At 43.4% G+C, this 20,276-nt stretch overlaps 1 protein-coding gene across 2 annotated transcripts in view; it reads right to left on the bottom strand.

Annotated features, from left to right (window-relative positions):
* Positions 1-2,364: 2,364 nt before the first annotated feature.
* Positions 2,365-20,276, bottom strand: part of FAM124A (family with sequence similarity 124 member A) — a 57,031-nt gene continuing 39,119 nt past the window's right edge. For both annotated transcript variants that reach the window (XM_012466227.2, XM_012466228.3), the window contains one exon: positions 2,365-6,136. In XM_012466227.2, the coding sequence (XP_012321650.1) occupies positions 5,330-6,136 (807 nt within the window). In that variant the 3' untranslated portion in view covers positions 2,365-5,329. The remainder of the gene's footprint in view (positions 6,137-20,276) is intronic.

Genomic DNA, 20,276 nt, shown 5'->3' with positions numbered 1-20,276 from the left:
GCTTCCCCACAGCCACCTTCAGGGATGTGATATGGCCTGGAAGTGTTTTTGTTCAATGGGCAATTTCTTGGGCTGCACCACACACATTTAGAGTGATGCCAATCCAAAATGCTCTGGGTTTAGTTTTAGGGACTGGGCAAGGCTGACCTAAGGGAGCCAGGCAGCCTCTTTCAGGTGCTCAACTGATAAGATCAGTATTTCAAATGTCTCAAATGGAATGGGACCACTCCCAGCCAGAACACAGCAGTGGGGCATGGTGAACCAGCTCCATTTTTCTTTGCTTTGCTTTTTTCTTTCTTTTTCTTTTCTCTCTCTTTTCTTTCTTGCTTGCTTTCTTTTTCGACAGTCTTGATTTCTCACCAGGTTAAGTGCAGTGGCGTGATCTTAACTCACTGCAACCTCCGCCTCCCAGGTTCAAGCGATTCTCCTGCCTCAGCCTCCCAAGTAGCTGGGATTACAGGTGTGCACCACCACACCCAGCTAATTTCTTTATTTTTAGTAGAGACAGGGTTTCACAATGTTAGCCAGGCTGGGCTTGAACTCCTGACCTCAAGTGATTCACCCACTTTGGCCTCCCAAAGTGTTGGGATTACAGGTGTGAGCCACTGTGCGTGGCTTATGGCTGCATTTTTCTATGCTGCCACCACAGATAATAGGAGGCAACACCCTCATCACAAACACAGTTTGCTGAGGTTGTCAGTGGGGCCCAGAAGGGGTCTTTTTGCTTTCACCATGTGTTCTAGTGACTTCAGTCTGAAATGAGTATCCTGCTCCTCACAGTGAGTACATCACTGGACACCAGTCCTCACCCCCAGATGGAAATGGTTAAAAAGAACCAAGCTTGCTGACATTACCATTCACGTTTGCCTCCATTATTCACTCAGGGGAATTAGATCTTTTAAAGCCATTTTGTAAATAGACCTCTGTGCCCAGGACTAGAAAAAGCCTTCAGTAAAAGGTGAAAGAATGTACCTATATATAATCTTTAAATTCAGGTTCCTGACCCTTCATGGTTCCATTTATTATAATAATAGTGTGTCAAAAGGTGTTTCCCTTGAAAACCCAATTTATTCATGTCAGCTTCTCATGCTATTTTCTGAAGCCTCCGCAATGTCTGATCAATTGTATTTCTCAAGAATGCAAGAGAAGCTAAACCCTACAAATGATCAGCACATGGAGCCGTTTGGCTTGGGGCAGAGAAGGAGAGGGTGGCTATTCAGCTATTCCTATTGCTCTCCTGAAATTCAGACCCAGGGATCACTGGTCAGAATGGGTCACTGATACCAGTCTGAGGGTATGGGGAGGGAGAAGCTGTCCACAGCTGGTTTTATTGTCATTAAAAATCTCTTACAGGAATTCCATGAGTCTATTCAGGTGCCTCTTTGCTGATAGTTTGGAGAACTAGTTCATCTACAGAAAGTAGAAAGACAGGCCAGGTGTGGTGTCTCATGCCTGTAATCCCAGCACTTTGGGAGGCTGCAGCGGGAAGATGGCTAGAATCCAGGAGTTTGAGACCAGCCTGGGCAACATAGCGAGGCTCTGTCTCTGCAAAAAATAAAAAATTAGTGGGGCATAGTGGTGTACCTGTAGTCTCAGCTACTCAGAAGGCTGATGTGGGAGGATCGCTTGAGCCTGGCAGGTCAAGGCTACAGTGAGCCATGATTGTGCCACTGCACTCAGCCTGGGCAACAGTGATACCCTGTCTCAAAAAAAAAAAGGGGGTGATAGGATGACACCTGTATTTCTCCTGATTTACTTGGGGCCACTGGGGCCAGGAGCTCATTCCAAGTAAACATGTGGTCTCACCTGGGAACACACTAGGTGGTGCAGTCCAATACACTCTGCTGTGACTGTTCCCTGCCCTCAGACCCAGGGGCTCAAGGAGCAGCCAGTATTAAAACTCAGTCTGTTCAAGCACAAGTCAACCCTCCTATGTCACAAAGTCTCTGCAGTGGCTCACCCACTGCTTCCACCAGTTCCTTTTATGCTCCTTTTAACCAGCTGAGGTGACCCAAGATGATTTCTGTAGGACTTGCCAGTCAGTTGGGGACAGACAGGGAATGATTTGATCTTTAAAGCAGACACTAGGTGGTGTTTAGTGTTGGCCAAAGTGAGACTGTGAGCAGTAATTTGGGGATGGGGGGATCTTACTTGGAAAAGAGGCAAATAAGGGATGGGACGTAACTGGACCAGAGCACTTACTAACACGCCCCCTTCCCTGGCAATGCTGGAGGAAGTGCACGACCAAGGAAACAAGAGACAGGGCTCCATTAAGTGACAAAAACCCAGGGCTACAATCTAGACTTCTTACACTATAGTGCCTAATACATACAGAGAGAAATAATTTATGAGACAACCTCAATATTTTTCAACGGAACACATTTATTGAGCACCTGCAATGTGCCAGCATCTTTCAGAAGGATAATACTCCAAATGAATCAGGATCCTCCAGAGAGTATTGGGAGCCCTTCTGGATGAGGAAGATGCTACTGGAACGGACAGAAGTGGAAGGGAAGGCTTTGGTAAACGTGTTCCTGTGATTCCCTCTCCGTGGAGTGACTGCCATTTCCATGTGGTCTGCAGTAGGCGTCCTCTCCCTGCTCACCTGATGCTAGGGGAACATTTTGCATTTCTTGCTTTCAAATGGTGTCTATGATGTCCTTTGGGATCACTCAGTTTGGTAGATTGGACTGTGATGAGGGCAGGTCACTAGGAAAGGGTGAGGCCAGAGTTGCACTCTAAAGCAATCCCAGGCGAGCGTGTGAGCACACTGATATTAGGACACTGATGAGGGAGGAAGCCAGAAGGAGCCAGCCCTCGGCCGTTAGTCCATTTGTTTTTGCCTCATTGACTTTTGCTACTGATAAACTTGCTTCCCTGTTCACTGGAGGTGGCATCATCACCTCTAAATTATTTTTCTCCTTCTCCGTAATGTTTGCAGGTTGCCTTTCATCATCAGCTATTGACTAGGAATCACATTTATGGGCAGTAGGTGAAGTGCTGGTGGCTTTCTGGCAATCAGCTCGGCAGAAAGAGGCTCCTTCCTGTTCTGAGCCCTGTGGTTCTGTGGTCATTAGTCTGACCTGAGTAGCCCATTTTCTTGGCATGACACACCACAGCAGCAGTGGGTGGGAGACAGAATTTTTCTTGACTGGAGCTGGGAATGTTGAATCAACCTCAGGCAGTAGCCTAGCTCAAGGGATAATAAACTATGACCCTTGGGCCAAATCTTGCCCACTAGGTGGTGTTCTTGTAAATAAAGTTTTATTGGCCAGGCACAGTGGCTCACACCTGCAATCCCAGCACTTTGGGAGGCTGAGGTGGGTGGATCATGAGGTCAGGAGTTTGAGACCAGCCTGGCCAACATGGTGAAACCCCATCTCTACTATAAATACAAAAAATTAGCTGGACATGGTGGCACACGCCTGTAATCCCAGCTACTTGGGAGGCTGAGGCAGGAGAATTGCTTGAACCCAGTAGGCAGAGGTCACAGTGAGCCGAGATCGCTCCACTGCACTCCAGCCTGGGCAACAAAGCGAGACTCCATCTCAAAAAAATAAAGTTTTATTGGAACTCAGCCACTCCTATTCATTTACATATTACCCATGGCTGCTTTCATACTACAGTGGCAGAGTTGAGTAGCTGCAACAGAGACCGTATGACTGGCAAAGCCTAAAATACTTCTTATCTAGCCCTTTTCAGAAAAAGGTTGTTTACCCCTGGTCCTGAATGAGTATATATATTTTAAATTAGAGCAGAATATTACAATTCTGCATATTAGAGAGTCCAGAATGCTTGGGACAAGACCTAAGGCTCTCATTACCAGGATGGGAAAGACTTGAAGCTTCAGCTGAAGGCTGATGATGGGTAACTGCTGCCTGGAGGGTTGTGTTGGAAAGGGCTCTGAGGCTGTGTCTGGGCTGGTGTGGGTGTTTCCAGAGAGATGAACACTGTGCCATGATTGATTCAAGCAAGGAGCACCAGACTGGGAATTGAGCTTGGCAAACCCATGCTCTTCTTCCTCAAAGGTAAATAGTATCCAGGGACAGCTTGGCACTGCCCCCGATGCCAGCATTTGGCATTGCTGAGGTTGGAGCTGTAAACAAACATACCCTTACTGGGGTGAGAGGGAGGTGAGATTCAAATACCATTCACGCCATGGCAGAAGCAGATAACAGGCAGGAAAAGCCAAGGTCGTTGGGCTCCAGCTCCAGCGTTAATTAAAGCTCCCATGCAGTCATGTGAGGCTGGCAGTGCACTGGTGTTTGTTCAGGAGAGCATTTCATGTAAAGTTTCCCGTTTCGGGGAGAATGGCATTATTAATCTGTGCGATCACAATGCTGGTGAAAATGTTCCCAATCATTTAAAAACGAGAAACATAGGATGTGTGACCCAGCATGGTCACTGCAGAAAGCAGTATACAGGGTGGTTCCTGTCATTTTAATATAGCCCTTAGATTGTGGTTTTTGAAAGTTGAAGAATCTTAAGACTACCTACCCATGATGTTTAATGGCCTATAATTCTGTAATTCCAACAAATGACTCTTCCTCAGTGATCCAAATAAATTCAGGTAGTAGAGTGGTCTTCTGAAGCCCCTCATCCGTTTCAGTGAATGTGCTGTTGAAAAGGTGTATGCAAATCTAGTTTCTGGAACTCATATATTTTAAATGCACCAAGAGTCTGTTACTCATTCTAAATCTTTATAAAACACATTAACCACTTTTGTATAAATCCAGATTTTCAGGTGTTGCATGGCTTCAAAGTGAGGAATTATATATGCTTGATACATGTTTACTTACCAAGCTGACTTTTTCCATTATAAGCAGTGCTTAAATATTCCTGGGGCCACTGTACTCCGGTAATGTAAATATATGGAGAATCCAGTAAGGTGTGCATTACATTATTATGCAGTAATCCCTCATACAAGTCACTTAGTATCTCTCCCACATTCAACATTTTGGCCTTAATTGATTTTCCTTCACACCATGGAAAAATTGCCAAATTTGTTCTGGCTGACTAGGTTTTCTTTCATTTCAAATAATTATATAAACCATTTAAATTGTATAAACCTACTAAGCCATATCTCAAATGCTGAATATTCAAAAAATATATTTTATGACTTAAGTTTGCTGAGAATTTATTTGCATAAAAATTCCAGTATTTTTCTGCTGTGTCCCTAGAGATATACCACCCCCCAGCTAAGAGTGGGTGGTAGGCAAATGTGTTACGGGCTCCTAGGAAATGGATCATGAAGAATTCGGTGTGCTCAGAGGCCAGAGGGGCTGTGGGGCCTGAGTTTGTGACTTTCGAGAACATGAGCAGAGGATATTCAGATGTAGAATTCCTCCAGGTCATTGTCCCCCCGGTCAGCCGACCCTGCAGGTGGTGGCACGTCTCCATCAGTCTGCTTGACTCTAGAGGCATCGTGTGGGAGCTGTGGGGAGGAGTCTGTGATGGGGGAGGCGCTGGGAGCTGGGGGAGCAGCACTAGCTGTTGCTGACAGGCTGGAAGACCTTTTGGTGAAGAAAGGGAGGGAAGCCCAGGAGGCCTCTGTGGTCACCCTGCTGACAGTGGGCAGTGGTCCGTCCCTGGAGTCTTTGTGAGCTGCCCAGTGACTGCTGCATCTTTCGGAGGGGAGGCGTGTCTCCACTGTGCTGCAGAACCTACTGGGGGCAGAATATGCAGAGACCACAGACAGGTCCGAGGAGGACAGCCTCAGGCCCGTGTCCACATCTGTCTCCTGGGCCCCCTCTAGGTCATCGATGGAGAGGAGGTGACCGTGCCTCCGTTCTGATGCCCTGTGCCCTGGGGCACCTGTGTTTGAAAACCACTGTGGTTCTGCTGAGGAGGCCAGGGAGGGGCCTCCTGTGGGCAAACAAAACAAGGACTTGCTTCTCTGGAAAGACCAGGGAGGGTTGGGGGTACTGTTGGCTCGTCTGGCAAATTCCTGCTGGTGCCCAGGAGGCAGGCCCGTTCGGATGGGCCCCGGGTGAGGACTGTCAAGCGGGGACTGCTGGCTGCTGCCAGATGTATGGCTTGGTACAGCAGTGCTCAGTAAAGGAGTGGAATGACGTTTCTTCTCGGAGGAATGAAGTGCTCTGCCAGGTTTAGGAAACTTCTTGTGCACCCTTTGTGCCTGTGAGGGGAGAGGCGAGAGGCAGATCACATTAGTGCAGGATGGGAATTGTTAAATGCATCAGGAAACAGTTACCAATCACTGGAAGCTCCCGGCAATATCATGGCAATAACGCATTACCAGAAATTTTGTTCTGCAATTTTTTTTTTTTTTTTGACGGAGTTTCACTCTTGTTGCCCAGGCTGGAGTGCAATGGTGCGATCTCAGCTCACCACAACCTCTGCCTCCCGGGTTCAAGTGATTCTCCTGTGTCAGTCTCCTGAGTAGCTGGGATTACAGGTGTATGCCACCATGCCCAGCTAATTTTTGTATTTTGTAATTTTTATAGTAGAGACAGGGTTTCATCATATTGGTCAGGCTGGTCTCGAACTCCAGACCTCAGGTGATCCACCCACCTCAGCCTCCCAAAGTTCTGGAATTACAGGCATGAGCCACTGCACCTGGCCTTGTTCTGCAATCTCTAAAGCAAAGATAGAGGTAGCAGAGCTTTGAAGAGCACCAGACAGACTTCTCAGTCTGAGGAGTCATCTCCAAGGCCAGGAGGAGATTCAGCTCCTTATCACCATACAGAATACTTCTTAAAGCACACATGCCCGTGGTGCTCAATGAATTGGCAAAAAGAACATGGGCCTGGCTAAGCGGGATAATGAAGATAAGAATTATCACAAAATGTAAAAAGAATGCTTGCAGGGTTTGTTTCCTTCCAACCAAAGAATCACAATGAGTTCACCTGGTACACACAGGAACTGTTACTGATGAGAGGATGGAAGTGATCAGGATGGGCTATGCACAGACAGTTTCAGAACAGATCCACATGAGATGTGATTCTAGTGCATGCACGATAGCCAGGACACAATCTTAGAGTGGTCCATGGTTCCGGACAGTAAATCCTCCACGAGTGAGGGGCTACCAGGAGGTTAGCATTTATCTATTTGTTGCTAGGAACTACTACTTCCTCTATATACTTTGACTTTCAGGAACCGTGTACAGGAAAGGGAGCTGCTGCGTACTGACTGTTCCTGTGGCTCCTGCAGGGGTTGGATGAGAAGCTTTGCCCTGTTGTATCCCAGCCTGTCCTTCCGGTCCAGCAGCCCTCCCCGGCCCTGTTTCTGTTGCGGGGCAATAGTCATAAGGCTATTTAGAAAAGAAGTCCTTGGGTACGGAGGTTGTTTCTGGTTGGGGGCGCAATGTTTATTAACTAAAATGTCTATCTTATTTTTCCCAAAGGCCAATTCCCTTGGGTGCCCTAAGTCATTTTCTTTCTTGATAAGTATGCATCACCTTGTTACCTCTATCTTCAAAGTCTTATTTGAGAACATGCGCTTGGTGAAAAATTTTGCAGTCTGAATCTGTCTGAAAAAGGAAGCCTCTGTGGTTATTGCTTTATAAGGAATAAAAGGCCAAGGTTCCCATGCAAGGAATGCCAGGGGACATGTAAACCATCCCACTGTCAGGGAATAGGGCACTGTTCAATTTGGCTTAAAATCAGGCATAACTGATGGAGGATGAAGATTCTGTAGTTTTGCAGAGATTTTCATGACTCTGCTTGTTTAATAGAAATCTGCCTGTATGCTGTTTTACTTTTACCACATGATGAAGGTAGGAACCCAGACAAACCCTACATTCTGCTGCTTTGAAGAGAGGTGGTACCCGGTCTTTCACTGGAGGGTGCCCACATGCACAGTGGAGCTGCCTGCTGGGTGGGCGGAATTGGAGGCTGGCGTGGTACTGTGGATAATGGCAGGAATCTGGGTGGCAGCAGGAGGCAGGTGGCTGAGGAGCCTCCACATCCCTCCTGAGGCCTGGAGCTGATGTGCATGAAGGATTTGTCTGGGCAGATCTGGTGGTATTCTCTGGCTCTGTCCAGTGGCAAAGAGGTCAGTTTCTAAAAGTGGGATCTTATTGGATTTAAAGACAACTGGCCTATGTGAAGGATGGAGCTACTTTATGTGCTGTTCCTCTGGTGGTGAGTCCATCTCTGGCCTCTTGTGTGCTTGTCTGCTGACCAGAAACACTAGAGGCTGAGAGGGAGTTACTGTAGATATTTCCCGAGATTCCTCCTCGGTGGACCTTTCCAGAGTGAAACAGGAGCCTGAATCCTCCTCCTCACATGGAAGCCTCCCCTCTGGCTTTCAGCTTCTTAGGGCCTGCTCTCCTGAGCTGCTCCAAGTGACAGCAGCAATGTACCGCTTCCTTTCTCTTTGAAGCAGTGCAGGCTAGCTGCCTTCCTGGAATCCAGAAGCTCTCTTCTTTGCTATATAAGGAACTTTATCTAAGGAACAGAATAGCATCACATAAATTAATATGCTTAAGGCAACCAGCCCGGGAAATCTGATTATGTCCCTAAAGTCGCCAAAAGATTGGAATTCAGTAACTGATCCAAAAGTTTTTCCTGTACCTTTGAGTGTAGGCAGTTTGCAGTTGGGGAAGTGAAGGGGTCTGTGGTGGACTACTCAGCCGAAGCATCTTTTTCAAGGATCTGGGTGTCAAGAGGCTCATTCCCTGGCACTTGGATAGAATCTTTTCTCTTTTTAAATTTTTTACTTTTTATAGGTTTAGGGAGTACAAGTATAGTTTTCTTATGTGCAAATACTGCATAGTTTTGAGGTCCGGGATTTTAGTGTACCCATCACCCAAATAGTGAACACTGCACCCAATAGGTAAGTTTTAGCTCTCACCCCCTTCCCTTCCCCTCCCCTCTCCCACTTTGTGGAGATGCTAGTGTCTCTTATTCCATTCCATATGTCCATTGTTTAGGTCTCACTTCTAAATGAGAACCCGTGGTATTTGACTTTCTGCTTCTGAGTTATTTCACTAAGATAATGACCTCTAATTCTAACCACGTGGCTGTAAAAGATGTGATTTCATTCCTTTTTATAGTTAAGGAGTATTCCATGGTATATATCACAGTTTTTTTCCAGTTGTCCTCTGATGGATACTTAGGTTGATTCCATATCTTTGCTACTGTGGATAGTGCTGTGATAAACATACTAGTGCAGGTATCTTTTTGAAAAGAATCTTTTCTTCTGAAATCACTAGTAAAGGTGAATCTGCCCCTCCCCCAGTAACCCTGGCAGAGTCTCATGATTTGTTCATGGGCAGAGACTTCACCCTCAGCCTCACACCTCTTTCCCAGTAAGATCATTTCCTCTTGTTTTGTCTTTGGCAGAAACATGACCAGTGCGACAATGTCCGCTGTTTAAGGAGCCCGTGATGGCCACTTTAACACAGGGACTAATAAAAATTTGGGGCTATCTCAAGAAAATTGGGCAACAGGTTCACATTGAGAAATCAATCTTGCTCTAAAGAAAAACACCATGTTTAGCTTCTCCTTTGGGTGATTTTCATACACTCAATAAGGATGCTGGCCACGGGCAAAACCTGTGTTGTCTTTTTGGAGTGGTCAGTACAGGAAGAGGATTTTGATGAAAAGGGCAAAGTTCACTCTAAGAATGCACAAAGCCTGTACACGTTTTGTAAAATCAGTGATGTTTTTAGGTAGAAAGTTTGAAAGTTGTCAAAGAGATACTGAGCTAGACAGGATGGCAGTTGAGCAAATGCTTGCTAGACTCGTCTGTCTGCCTTCCTTTTCCTGTCACCATTATTGAAGTGCAAGCCTTTCTGGAAAATCATCAGTTATAGCAACATACCAATTCCATTATCTGCATAGAATGGCAAGTAGTCTAATTCAGGGTAGAGTAAAAGTACTTATTCCCTGAAATTGGCAAAATGGCAGCAAAGTGATAATTAGCACCCTCAATAGCTTCCTGCCAAGAGTTACTTAGCCTCCATAGCTTCACCCTGCACACCTCTTGAGTGATCTTTCTGAAAGCCAAACCTGAACAAGCCTCTTGGCAAAATCCACTCCTTGGCAAGTTCTACAAGACCCGGCCTACCCCTTCAGCCTTGTGTGTTTCTAGAATCCTAACCCATGTGCTCCAGCAGTTTACAACTACCATAAACACCTCATGCTCGTCTATATCTCTATGACTTTACATGGTGCCCCCAGTGTCTGTGCACTTAGAGAACACCTGCCACCTCCAGAGACAAAATTCAAGGTGCTGCTGTGAAGCCTCATTTGGCCTCTTCCCTTCATTTGGTGAACAACATGCACTCATTGCTCTTGGGCATATTCCTAGGAGTGGAAATGCTGGGCCACAGCATGAGCATGTTTGCAGCTTTAGTAGATACTGTCAGTTTTCCAAATTGGTTGCATCAATATATAATTCTACCAGGAATTTATAAGTATTCCAGTAGCTCCACATCCTCACTAGCATTTGGCATTGTAATTCTTTTTAATTTTAGCCATTCTGGTGGGAAATGGCATTTCATCATGTTGTTAATTTGCATTTCCCAGATGAGTGATGATATTGAGCATCTTATTAGATGTTTATGGGCTATTTAGGCATTCTCTTTTGAGACATTCCTGCTCTTTATGCATATTCTGGATTTAACTCCTTTCTTAGATATATGCATTGCAAAAGATATCATCAACCAGTCTGTGACTTACCTTGTTTTCTTATTGGTGTCTTTTGAGGAACAGAAGTTCTTTCTAAAGTCGTTTATCTTTTTGTCTTTAAGGCTAGTAATTATTGTGCTCTGGTTTATTTCTTTATTTCTTTAGCCATAGGGCCTCCTTCTGTTATCCAGGCTAGAGTGCAGTGGCATGATCATAGCTTATTGCAGCCTCAAACTGCTGGGCTCATGTGATCCTCCTGCTGCAGCTGCCCGAGCAGCTAGAGCTAAAGGCATGTGACACTATGCTCAGCCCATTTTTTTTATTTTTTATTTTTTGTAGATACAGGGTCTGGCTGTGTTTCCCAGACTGGTCTTGAATTCCTAGCCTCAGGTGATCCTCCTGCCTTGGTCTCCCAAAGCACTAGGATTTCAGGCATGAGCCATCATGCCTGGCCCCTTGCTCTATTTTAAAAACTTTTTGCTACTGCATCCAGTAGCCACTGTGAACCAGATTCCTGAGGACTGTGGATGACCACAGGAAGGAGAGAAAATAAGCCACTCTTGATTAAGCCACGATTCGTCAGGTCCCTATCATTCTCAGTTAAACCTGAACTTACAAATTACCTCAATAAATAAGAGACATTGATATATTTAGAGGAACTGGGTTAACTGTTAAATCTTCACTTAGTGCTGTAAAGCTTTTAGGAACTGGGTTGCTTGACCTCTGACCCTGCAATTATGTGTTTAAACAAATGTTCAGTTTTGCACATAGCAAGCACTCAATACATTTCTGAATGAATACAAAAATACATGTGAGATACAAATACACATCTTCTAAAATAACTTATTATAAGGTAATTTTAAGGTACTTATACATATGTAAGCATATACATATATAAGTCATAAATACCAACAGATATTATTTGATTATAACAGGAAAAAAGTTATGAGGACTCTGATATTTCTGGGGAAAGCAGTAGCAATATCTAATGATAAAGAGCAACTTTTCAAATAAAAAAATATCTGAGGGGTTGCCTCAGGGACCAGCTTTGTTTAATACAGGTTGAGTATCCCTAATCCCAAAATCCGAAATCCAAAATGCTTCAAAATCTGAAACCTTTTGAGTGCTGACATGATGCTCAAAGGAATGCTCGTCGAAGCATTTTGGATTTTGGATTTCTAGTGCCCAAGTGATAAGTATAATGCAAATATTCTAAATTCTAAAAAAATCTGAAATCTTGATCACTTCTGATCCCAAGCATTTCAGAGAAGGGATACTCAACCTGTATCAGTAGTGACTCGGGAAAATGTGGCAAGGATCACAGGAGATACTATTAATAAACAGAAAAGGGCTGGGCACCTAGGAGTTCTAGGAAACAACCCAGATATTGATCTGATATATATTAAAAAGCTATTCACTTAAGGAGGAACAATGGAGAAAATCAAGGTAGTATCTAAGGACCCAGAGCTGATGCCAAGAAATCTAATGACAGAATCTGTAAAACTGAAAGAATATTGTGCCCAGGTGCAAGCTTTCTCTTTGTATTAGTTCTTCATCTTTCCTTGATACTTATTTTTGGTGTAATTTGTGAATTACCCTGCTCATTGGCTGTAAAACACAGAAGTAGACAGAACTGATTTTTATATTAAAGGATCATCAGATTTCATTATCATTGATTTTAAGAAATTCCAAAAGAGAAATATCCTGTGACATAGTTCAGTGACCAGGAGGAGCTGACAGAAATGATTAACAGTAACTCAGATTAAAAAATCCCATTCTTACTTTATTTGAACAACAATCAAGAGATAGAGTATTTTGTTTTTCAATTAACCAGATAATTTATTCAATTCTCCAATTTAATTTTCTATCGCACTGAGGGTATAATGCTAGCTCATGGGACTGAACTTTAGCTAATTACTGCATTCTAGCCCAGAGGATTATTCAAGTTAAAAAGAAAATAAGCCAACTCAGTAGTACACACCTGTAGTCCCAGCTACTCAGGAGACTGACGTAGAAGGATCGCTTAAGCCCAGGAGTTTGAGACCAGCCTGGGCAACATAGCAAGACCCTATCTCATTAAAAGAAAAATTACATGCATATGTGTATATTTGGGAGCCTGACTGGAATCTTGGAGATTCAGTTTAATCCCAGGTTTCTCTAGCTGAGCACAAGTGACATTTTCAGCTGAACAGCTCCTTGTTGGGAGAGCTGTCCTGTGAGGATGTTTAACCGCATCCCTGACCTCTATCCACTAGAAGCCAATAGCACCCTGGCCACCTCCCAGTTGTGACAACCAAAAATGCCTCAGGACATTGCCAAATGTCCTCTGGTGGAGGAGCGATGCCAAGTGCCCCTAGGTGAGAATCACTGCTAAACTTTTGTATTTTGAAAATATAATGCCATTGCATAAACCCAAGGGTCTAAGTTCTCTGGGAATGTCTCCCTATCATTTTTCGAATTAAATTTTTATTTTAATAAACTGATACATAAACAGTTTTAAAAACAAAGTATGTTATAAAAAGCTTATAAAGTGGGGAAAGGAAGAGATTTTACCCTTATCCAAGTCTTATTTCTTAGAGTAGTGCTGTCTATAGAACTCTGTGCAATGATGTTTAATATCTGTGCTGTCTGATATGGCAGCCACTAGCCTGCCAGTTCTGCCCAGAGAGGACTCCCTCAGCCTCCTGCCTGGCAGGTGTTAGGAACCTGGCAATACCGGAAGTACAATACAGAAGTGCACTTCTTTCTCCCGGGCTTGGTATGGAACTCCCACCCTTGACTGTGCTTGGTGTCCTGTGGTCTAGGTCCATTGCACTGGTCCACCTTTCCAGAGAGTAAGCTTTGTCCTGATGAGAAGGGAAGAGGTACCTGATCTGGGAGTTCAACTGCGCTGTGTGTGTGTGTGTGTGTGTGTGTGTGTGTGTGTGTGTGTGTGTCTCATAAAGCTTTATTTACAAAAATAGGTGGTGGGCCAGATTTGGCCTCTTTAATTTGTTGCTCCTGGTCAGTTGCTTTCTGTACAAACTTCTAAACCAAGTTTCCCACTCTCTCATCTAGGCATAGACACTGTCTGTTTCCCTTTCAGCCTGGCTATCTCCCTCCTGCTCCTTTCTTAGGGCCCAGGCCTATAGCATCAAGTCTTGGCCATTTGGTGGCTCAGAATGATAAAGACAAGAGACAATCGGTGAGGGCAGGAGAGAAGTGTGGTTTAGGGACTCTTGATTTGGTAGGGAGCAGAGGGGAGGTGTGCTCCCAAAGCCAACCTACTGACCTCGTGTGCCCCCAACTTCCTTGTAAGAAGGTAGGGGGAAAAGGATATTCTGGTTTTGCTGAACTGGGCCACCCAGCATGCCTTGAAGAGGGAAGTGGCTGGTGTCACAGCTGGAACTTCTCTGAACTTTAAGTGTGAGATACTTATCACCATTTTTGCTTTTTGGCCTGGACTCCAATCACTAATTCAGGGAAAACTGAGCCCCTACTACTTCACATAATAAAAACTGATTACAGGCCAGGCGCAGTGGCTCACACCTGTAATTCCAGCACTTTGGGAGGCCAAGGCAGGTGGATCACAAGGTCTGGAGTTCGAGACCAGCCTCGCTAAGATGGTGACATGCTGTCTCTGCTAAAAACACAAAAATTAGCCAGATGTGGTGGCGGATGCTTGTAATCCCAGCTACTCAGGAGGCTGAGGCAGAAGAATCACTTGAACCCAGGAGGTGGAGGTTGCAGTGAGCCAAGATCGCGCCACTGCACTCTAGCCTGGGTGACAGAGCAAGACTCTGTCTCAAAAAAAAAAAAAAATTACGGAAACTCAAAAGCAGTGCTATTGCAAGGCTGAGCTAGCTGACCATATCGGAGTAGGATCCAAACCTAAACTGTGGTAACACCAGTGAGTTAGGTCTCCTCAACACCTTCACAACCTTCCACTGGACTATTACTGCCCAGACTGCAGCTGGCCATCACAGTCCACACCTAAGCATCCTCCACCCTGACCACCTACACCATCATTAGAATCAGTGAATACAAGTATTTTCCAGGAAAGATACTGGCAGAATCTTCAAGGCTGAGATTGTCATGAAGTCATGCCAAAAGGAACAGAAATGAGAGCAGAATTTATTGTATTATGTGGACCAGTACTTTGCAATCCTGGTTACACATAAGAATCACCCAGGAAGCTTTAAAAAGAAAAAAAAACCAAAACCATCTCCAGAGCAACTGAAACAGAATCTCTGGGGTGGGTCCCAGTCATCAGTTGAAAAGCTCCCCAGGTGATGTGAATTACTGTGCAGCCAGACCAAGGCCAACTTCCTGATTTTCCCTCCCGCCTACCCGGCTTGACTTCTCTTGTTCTGGGGCCCTTCTCTATTTTTTATGGCTACTGAAATTATTTTACTCTGAACGACCTTATATTTTCATGACTATTTACTCTTCAAAACTTAAAAACCCTCCTTTTTATTCTCTGTGAACTAAACTCTTACAACCTCCCAGCTCCAAAAATCTGTGATTCTGGAAAGCTGTAAAAATGGAGACTTAGAAAAATCGTGCCTGTATAATATGCGGTGAGAAAGCCAGCGGGAGAGGTGGCGCCAGCCTGCAGGAGTGTTCCTTCCCTTTTGTCTTATCCCCTAGGATGGTAACTCTTTTAGCATTCACATTTTCCCCCTCTTTGTATACAGTTATCTTGGCTAAAGTATGCTGAACTTGTCCTTTCAATTAACCTCTGTCTGGAACATGATATGGATAATGGAAATTCCGGAGAACAAGTTTCCATTGCCACATTCCCCTCTCAATAAATTTTTATTTTGTTCTTATCTGCAAATCTGTTTAAATAACAAAACTTGCTTTTTAGCCTTGAATCCTCATCAGTTCCACCCATTTCTATGGCTTACATAAGTTTGCTCTTACAGTATTATCTGTTAGCTCACTTAAAACAGAGAACTATTGAATATATTTGTAACGCTTATGCCAAAAACACAGGCTGCCTCTATCAGAAGAGATCAACTAACCACCCACAGAACAAAGACCCAGGCTGAACAAACAAACGGTCCATCCAGCCTTCCTCAGAATACGTCACGGCCATTGTAGATTCTAAAGAGTAACTATAGGTCTAATCTTTTCCATAAATCTGCGTAAGGGGGGAGAAGGTTGATTGTTGAGATTAGCCTTGTACTAACAATACCTCTTCTCGGCAAATAGAATTTAGGACAGCATCTCAGAGTTCCATGGGTTAGTAAGATGCATGCCAAGAACAGGTCAAGAACTTGCTGTGGCTATTCTATTAACTGCAAAGCAGCAGTCCTTAGGTGCTCTCCTGGCCAGAATTCTGTGTGGGCTTTCTTGAGTGGTAAAAAGCAAGTAAGACCATTATAAATTAAAAAAAAAAATCCTCTATTTGAAGTGCATAGTATTTAAGACAGAAATGCAGAAACAGAAGGACCAAAAGATGGGGCAACTTGATAGGTGTTCAAAGAATACGTCCATTAACTAAGCATAAGCATCTTCACCAGAGACAAGATGGGATGAAAATACATTGTAAAGAACAAGTTATATCAAGTTTGCATTTTCAGATATGGCAGCAACCTCATATATAGTCAGTGGGCTATGTGCCTGAAGAAGTACCAGCCTCCTAACCTGCTGGGAACCCTAAGGCTAGAGGAGGATCTGGGCCTGGGGTCTCTGATTCACACTGGGCCCACACTGGAGTTGCAAAGCGCCTTCAGAGAGACAGCCCAGAACCCCATGTCCACAGGGTCTGGGAGAACCCAGAGTAAACAGGTCGTTTTCAGGAACACTGTGGGTGAGAACCGGTCCCCAGAACTGTCTCACTGATTCTAAACTCACCCAGGACAGTAGCTGTACCTGAAGTAGTCCTGGCTGGGATTAAATTAACCCTCCATTAGTTACTTAGGGTAGGGGTTTATATAATCAGATACAATTCTGGAATATCAAGGTAGGTTTTCTGATCTACTTTTGGGCACAGAAAAAAATCAAAAACAAAAAACTTTTAAAAATTAGCATTTAATTAAAGTTACCAATTTCAAGCTCAATTTTCCCTTAAACTGATTGAGTTCAACTCACAAATCTTATTCTACTAAGAAGTCTAGCAAATGTTAACAATTATTTTTTAAAAGGGCTTTGTAGCTTAATTTCCTTTAACATCTTAAACTTCATTTATACATTTAATGTATTGATTTTCTTTTTAAGTAGTTCATTGGTCTCATTAATAAATAAAATTTTAAAGTACTTAAGTGACTCTTGTAAATCTGATCAATTCAACATATAAACATGGTGACAATTAGATCCTGTTTCAACATTACAAATTTACTAAAACTTTGCTGTCATATCCCTCAACTTAAAAGTACAAATCTAAATCAATTCTAAACTACATTTTAAATTGGAATCACATGGTTGACCTCTTGTCTTAATAGGTCAAATTCTCCAAAACACAACAAATTCTTAAAATACCAAACATGAGCAAATTGTTTCTCAGCTACCACAAAATGTTAATATCATGTATTTTTACTGTATTATTTCTATTCTAAATTTTTCTGGGATTAAGTATCCATTAAGAAGGTAATTATATTATTCCCAACAGTTTGGTATTGCTTTCCTAGCTGACTGAGGTTGCACACGGATGGCCAGTGGGTATCCCAACAAGGAGGGACACACAGCAGCCTCTTTTATGGTTTCTGTAACAGGGATTCAGAACAGAAAAGGGCTGTGCACACAGCCCATCTCTCTGCACTTGACTCAGATTGCGGCTGACTTCCATCGTGGCTTCATTGGTTCTGCACGTCTTTGTTTCTCCTAAGATGCTTACATCTTACTCAGTTGGATTCTGCTTCTCTCTTGAGGCTTTGCTGCCTCTGTAGCCCTCTGATAATGTGGTGTTCCTGAGTTAATGGAAGAGAGGAGCTGGTTGAACCTGGAAGCCCCAGATGTTTGAAATGTCCCATTTGAGAATGATACTAAAGGAGCAACCCCAAACCATACAGGCAACTGAAGAGAGAAGCAGGTTTAAGAAAGCCACTAAAGGTCCTCATAACTTGGCAATCAACACCATTAGATTTAAGCGGATCTTGGAAAGCAATCTGCTTTATTGGCATCTGGGCCCTACAACATGGTGTCCTCTTGTGGCCACGCATAGGCCTGAGGTCCCATTTGTACCTGTTCAGGCTACAGGACCCTGATCCTGCCATCTGAGTGACTAAGCTTGGGTAGACACCTGACCTAATGAAAAGCAACTAAAAGACTGAACTGAGCCAACTGGATTCCCCTCTCCTTAGTAGTGTGAGTTGGGTTTTGACTTTCACCCATTTCCTCTAGTGAAAAGCAGATTAAAGACCTCTTTTTGTTTTTTTAAAAAATATGACATTAAGAGAAGGTTATACAATTATTTCTTCACTCAGTAATGACCAAGTTCTGGAAACTTCCTCCTTGGTCCTCTTATTTCTTCAACTGTTCTCATTACTCCTTTCCATTGCCCTTTCAAAGGAAAGAGGTCAGAACTGACTTTGTCTCCTGAGACTGTTTTGTTTGTCAAGGACAGAACTCACACTATTAAGAAGAGAGGTTTAATGACCTGAGGAGATGCCCACAACTGCAGGAAAGCAGCTGGGGCACACGATAAGTGGATAAGTGGAGCCAAGGGTTCAGAGGCAACAGGGCCTGTTTTTTCTCTTCTCTGGCCTTCCCTCAGCAGGTCAGCAGCCTTCCTCTCACTCAAGGCAGGATGGCTTTCTGTCCCTGGTGGAAAACATAGCTGCTGACCACTCCCCAAGCTTTACATGGAAGAGCCAACTTTTATTTCCCAATTCCAATCCCCAGTTCCTCGTGACATATTGACCCACTGACTGCAGCTAGTGAGGCGGGACTGGGTTGTTCTAACATGGCAGTTACGTGTGAATGGGGTAGGAGGCTCTCAGTAAAGGAGTACTGAAAAGGGAACATTTTAGTCGGCCACAATATGGAGCTGACCAGTGCTGAATATTAATAGAAGAGCAGCTTAACCCTTATACTCAGATCATCGCTTAGGTGGTTCAGGAATAGCTGTTTCTCTTAAAACAGCTAGATTACATTTCTCATTTACATTGTTCAAAATGAATCAGAAAAAGAGAACACTTTTGGAAAAAATCTTATTTACATGAAAGCTATGTGACAAGAAATGTATAAAACTTAATTTCTTGGAAATTTATAGGAAATGAGCAGATAGCAATAGCCTAAGGATTTAGGTGTGACTTCAACCTCGCAGTTCTAGGCATTTTCTTTGCTTCTCAATTTCAGGAAGTTATTATTGTCTCTTGAAGTCCAGAAAAATCTATTTGCAATTTCCTACAAGTATTTCAGATAAGCAGTATATTAGGATCAGACTAAAATGACATACATTTAAAATAATTTTAATTCCTATATATATTTTGTATAATATATAGTTTAAAAGCAAAGGAAAACATTTGAAAACAAATGTGGTCATTTCTTCCACAGAAGGTTTATCTACATGCTTCCAGAAGTTTTTGGTTTGGATTACTAGTGAATCTTAGCATGTACGAGGACAATATGTGCTTGACTCAAGTAACTAAAAATCCTTAGGCTTTGAAGGTTTAATAAACAGTGATTTGAGAAACAGAATCAGCCTCCTATTATAAATTAATTTTAAAAAGCAGGTTGAACCCATTTCCCCCCACTGGCTCTCCTGATACACTATATAATTTTTATTACATCAATTGTTTATTGTCTGCCTGCCCCTGCTAGAGTATAATTTCACGAGGGCAGGGACTTCTGTGTTGTTTACTGATGTATTCTGAGCTCACAGAGCCTGGCACAGAGCAGGCACCCAATAAATTGGCTGAATGGACAACTGGTTAAATTTAGTCATGACATAAATTCCCCCTGACCTAAAGATTACAGGTCTTTGTTGATGCCAACAACTGCCATGAGGATTAATGACAGTAGCAGATGCTGTGGCAGGACTTTTCTTAGTCCCGAGTGTCACTACAAGGGCAGTGGTGCGTGGTAGAAGCCCGAGGGCTCTGTGTGAGCAGAGGCCAAGGAACGTGGCTATGCAGGAGGCAGGCTCCCTTCCCAAGTAGGTGGCCTTGTCTTTCAGGATGATAATTCTCAAGCTTCCTGCCCTTGCTACTTCCATTCTGACTTAGAGACATTTTTACAATTGCTATAAACTTGCGGTGTTGTTACTGATAAGTCATCAGTCTCTGTGGCTCATAATGGGCCCCATCACCTTCTAAAATCTAGTTGTCAAGTTCTGCCATAAACAAACACCTGCAGATGCATCTTCAGAGCATCACTGAGTCCCTGCTAACTGACTTGGCTTTGGGGTTGGACGAGTGGATTCTTGGTCACTAATGCACATTAAAAGTACAATTTTATTTTACAAAGGTGGTTTCAAAGAAAAAAAGGAAAAGAGTACAACTTAGGTACTTACTTTAGGAGTACAGTGACACTGTGTTTGTCTTATATTTTACCTAGCAGATAGCCTTTACATATTCTAAATAAAAATCTGGCAATGTTTATTTAGTGGCCTTCACTGGTGAAAGCCCCCCAAAACTATCCCCTAAAAATGGCTGAGAATGTGTGCACTTTTCTCCAATGTTTATTATAAAACTTTCAAACATCCAAGTGTTAAAGAACGACATCCCTATACCTACCACTTACTCTATTTTTAAA

The sequence above is a fragment of the Aotus nancymaae genome, unplaced genomic scaffold (genome assembly GCF_030222135.1).
Source record: "Aotus nancymaae isolate 86718 unplaced genomic scaffold, 86718_ANA_hifiasm-v0.15.2.pri h1tg000009l, whole genome shotgun sequence".
In the NCBI taxonomy this organism is placed as follows: Eukaryota; Metazoa; Chordata; class Mammalia; order Primates; family Aotidae; genus Aotus; species Aotus nancymaae.
Note: the sequence above shows the minus strand (reverse complement) of the source record. Positions and strands in the feature narration are given on the sequence as shown.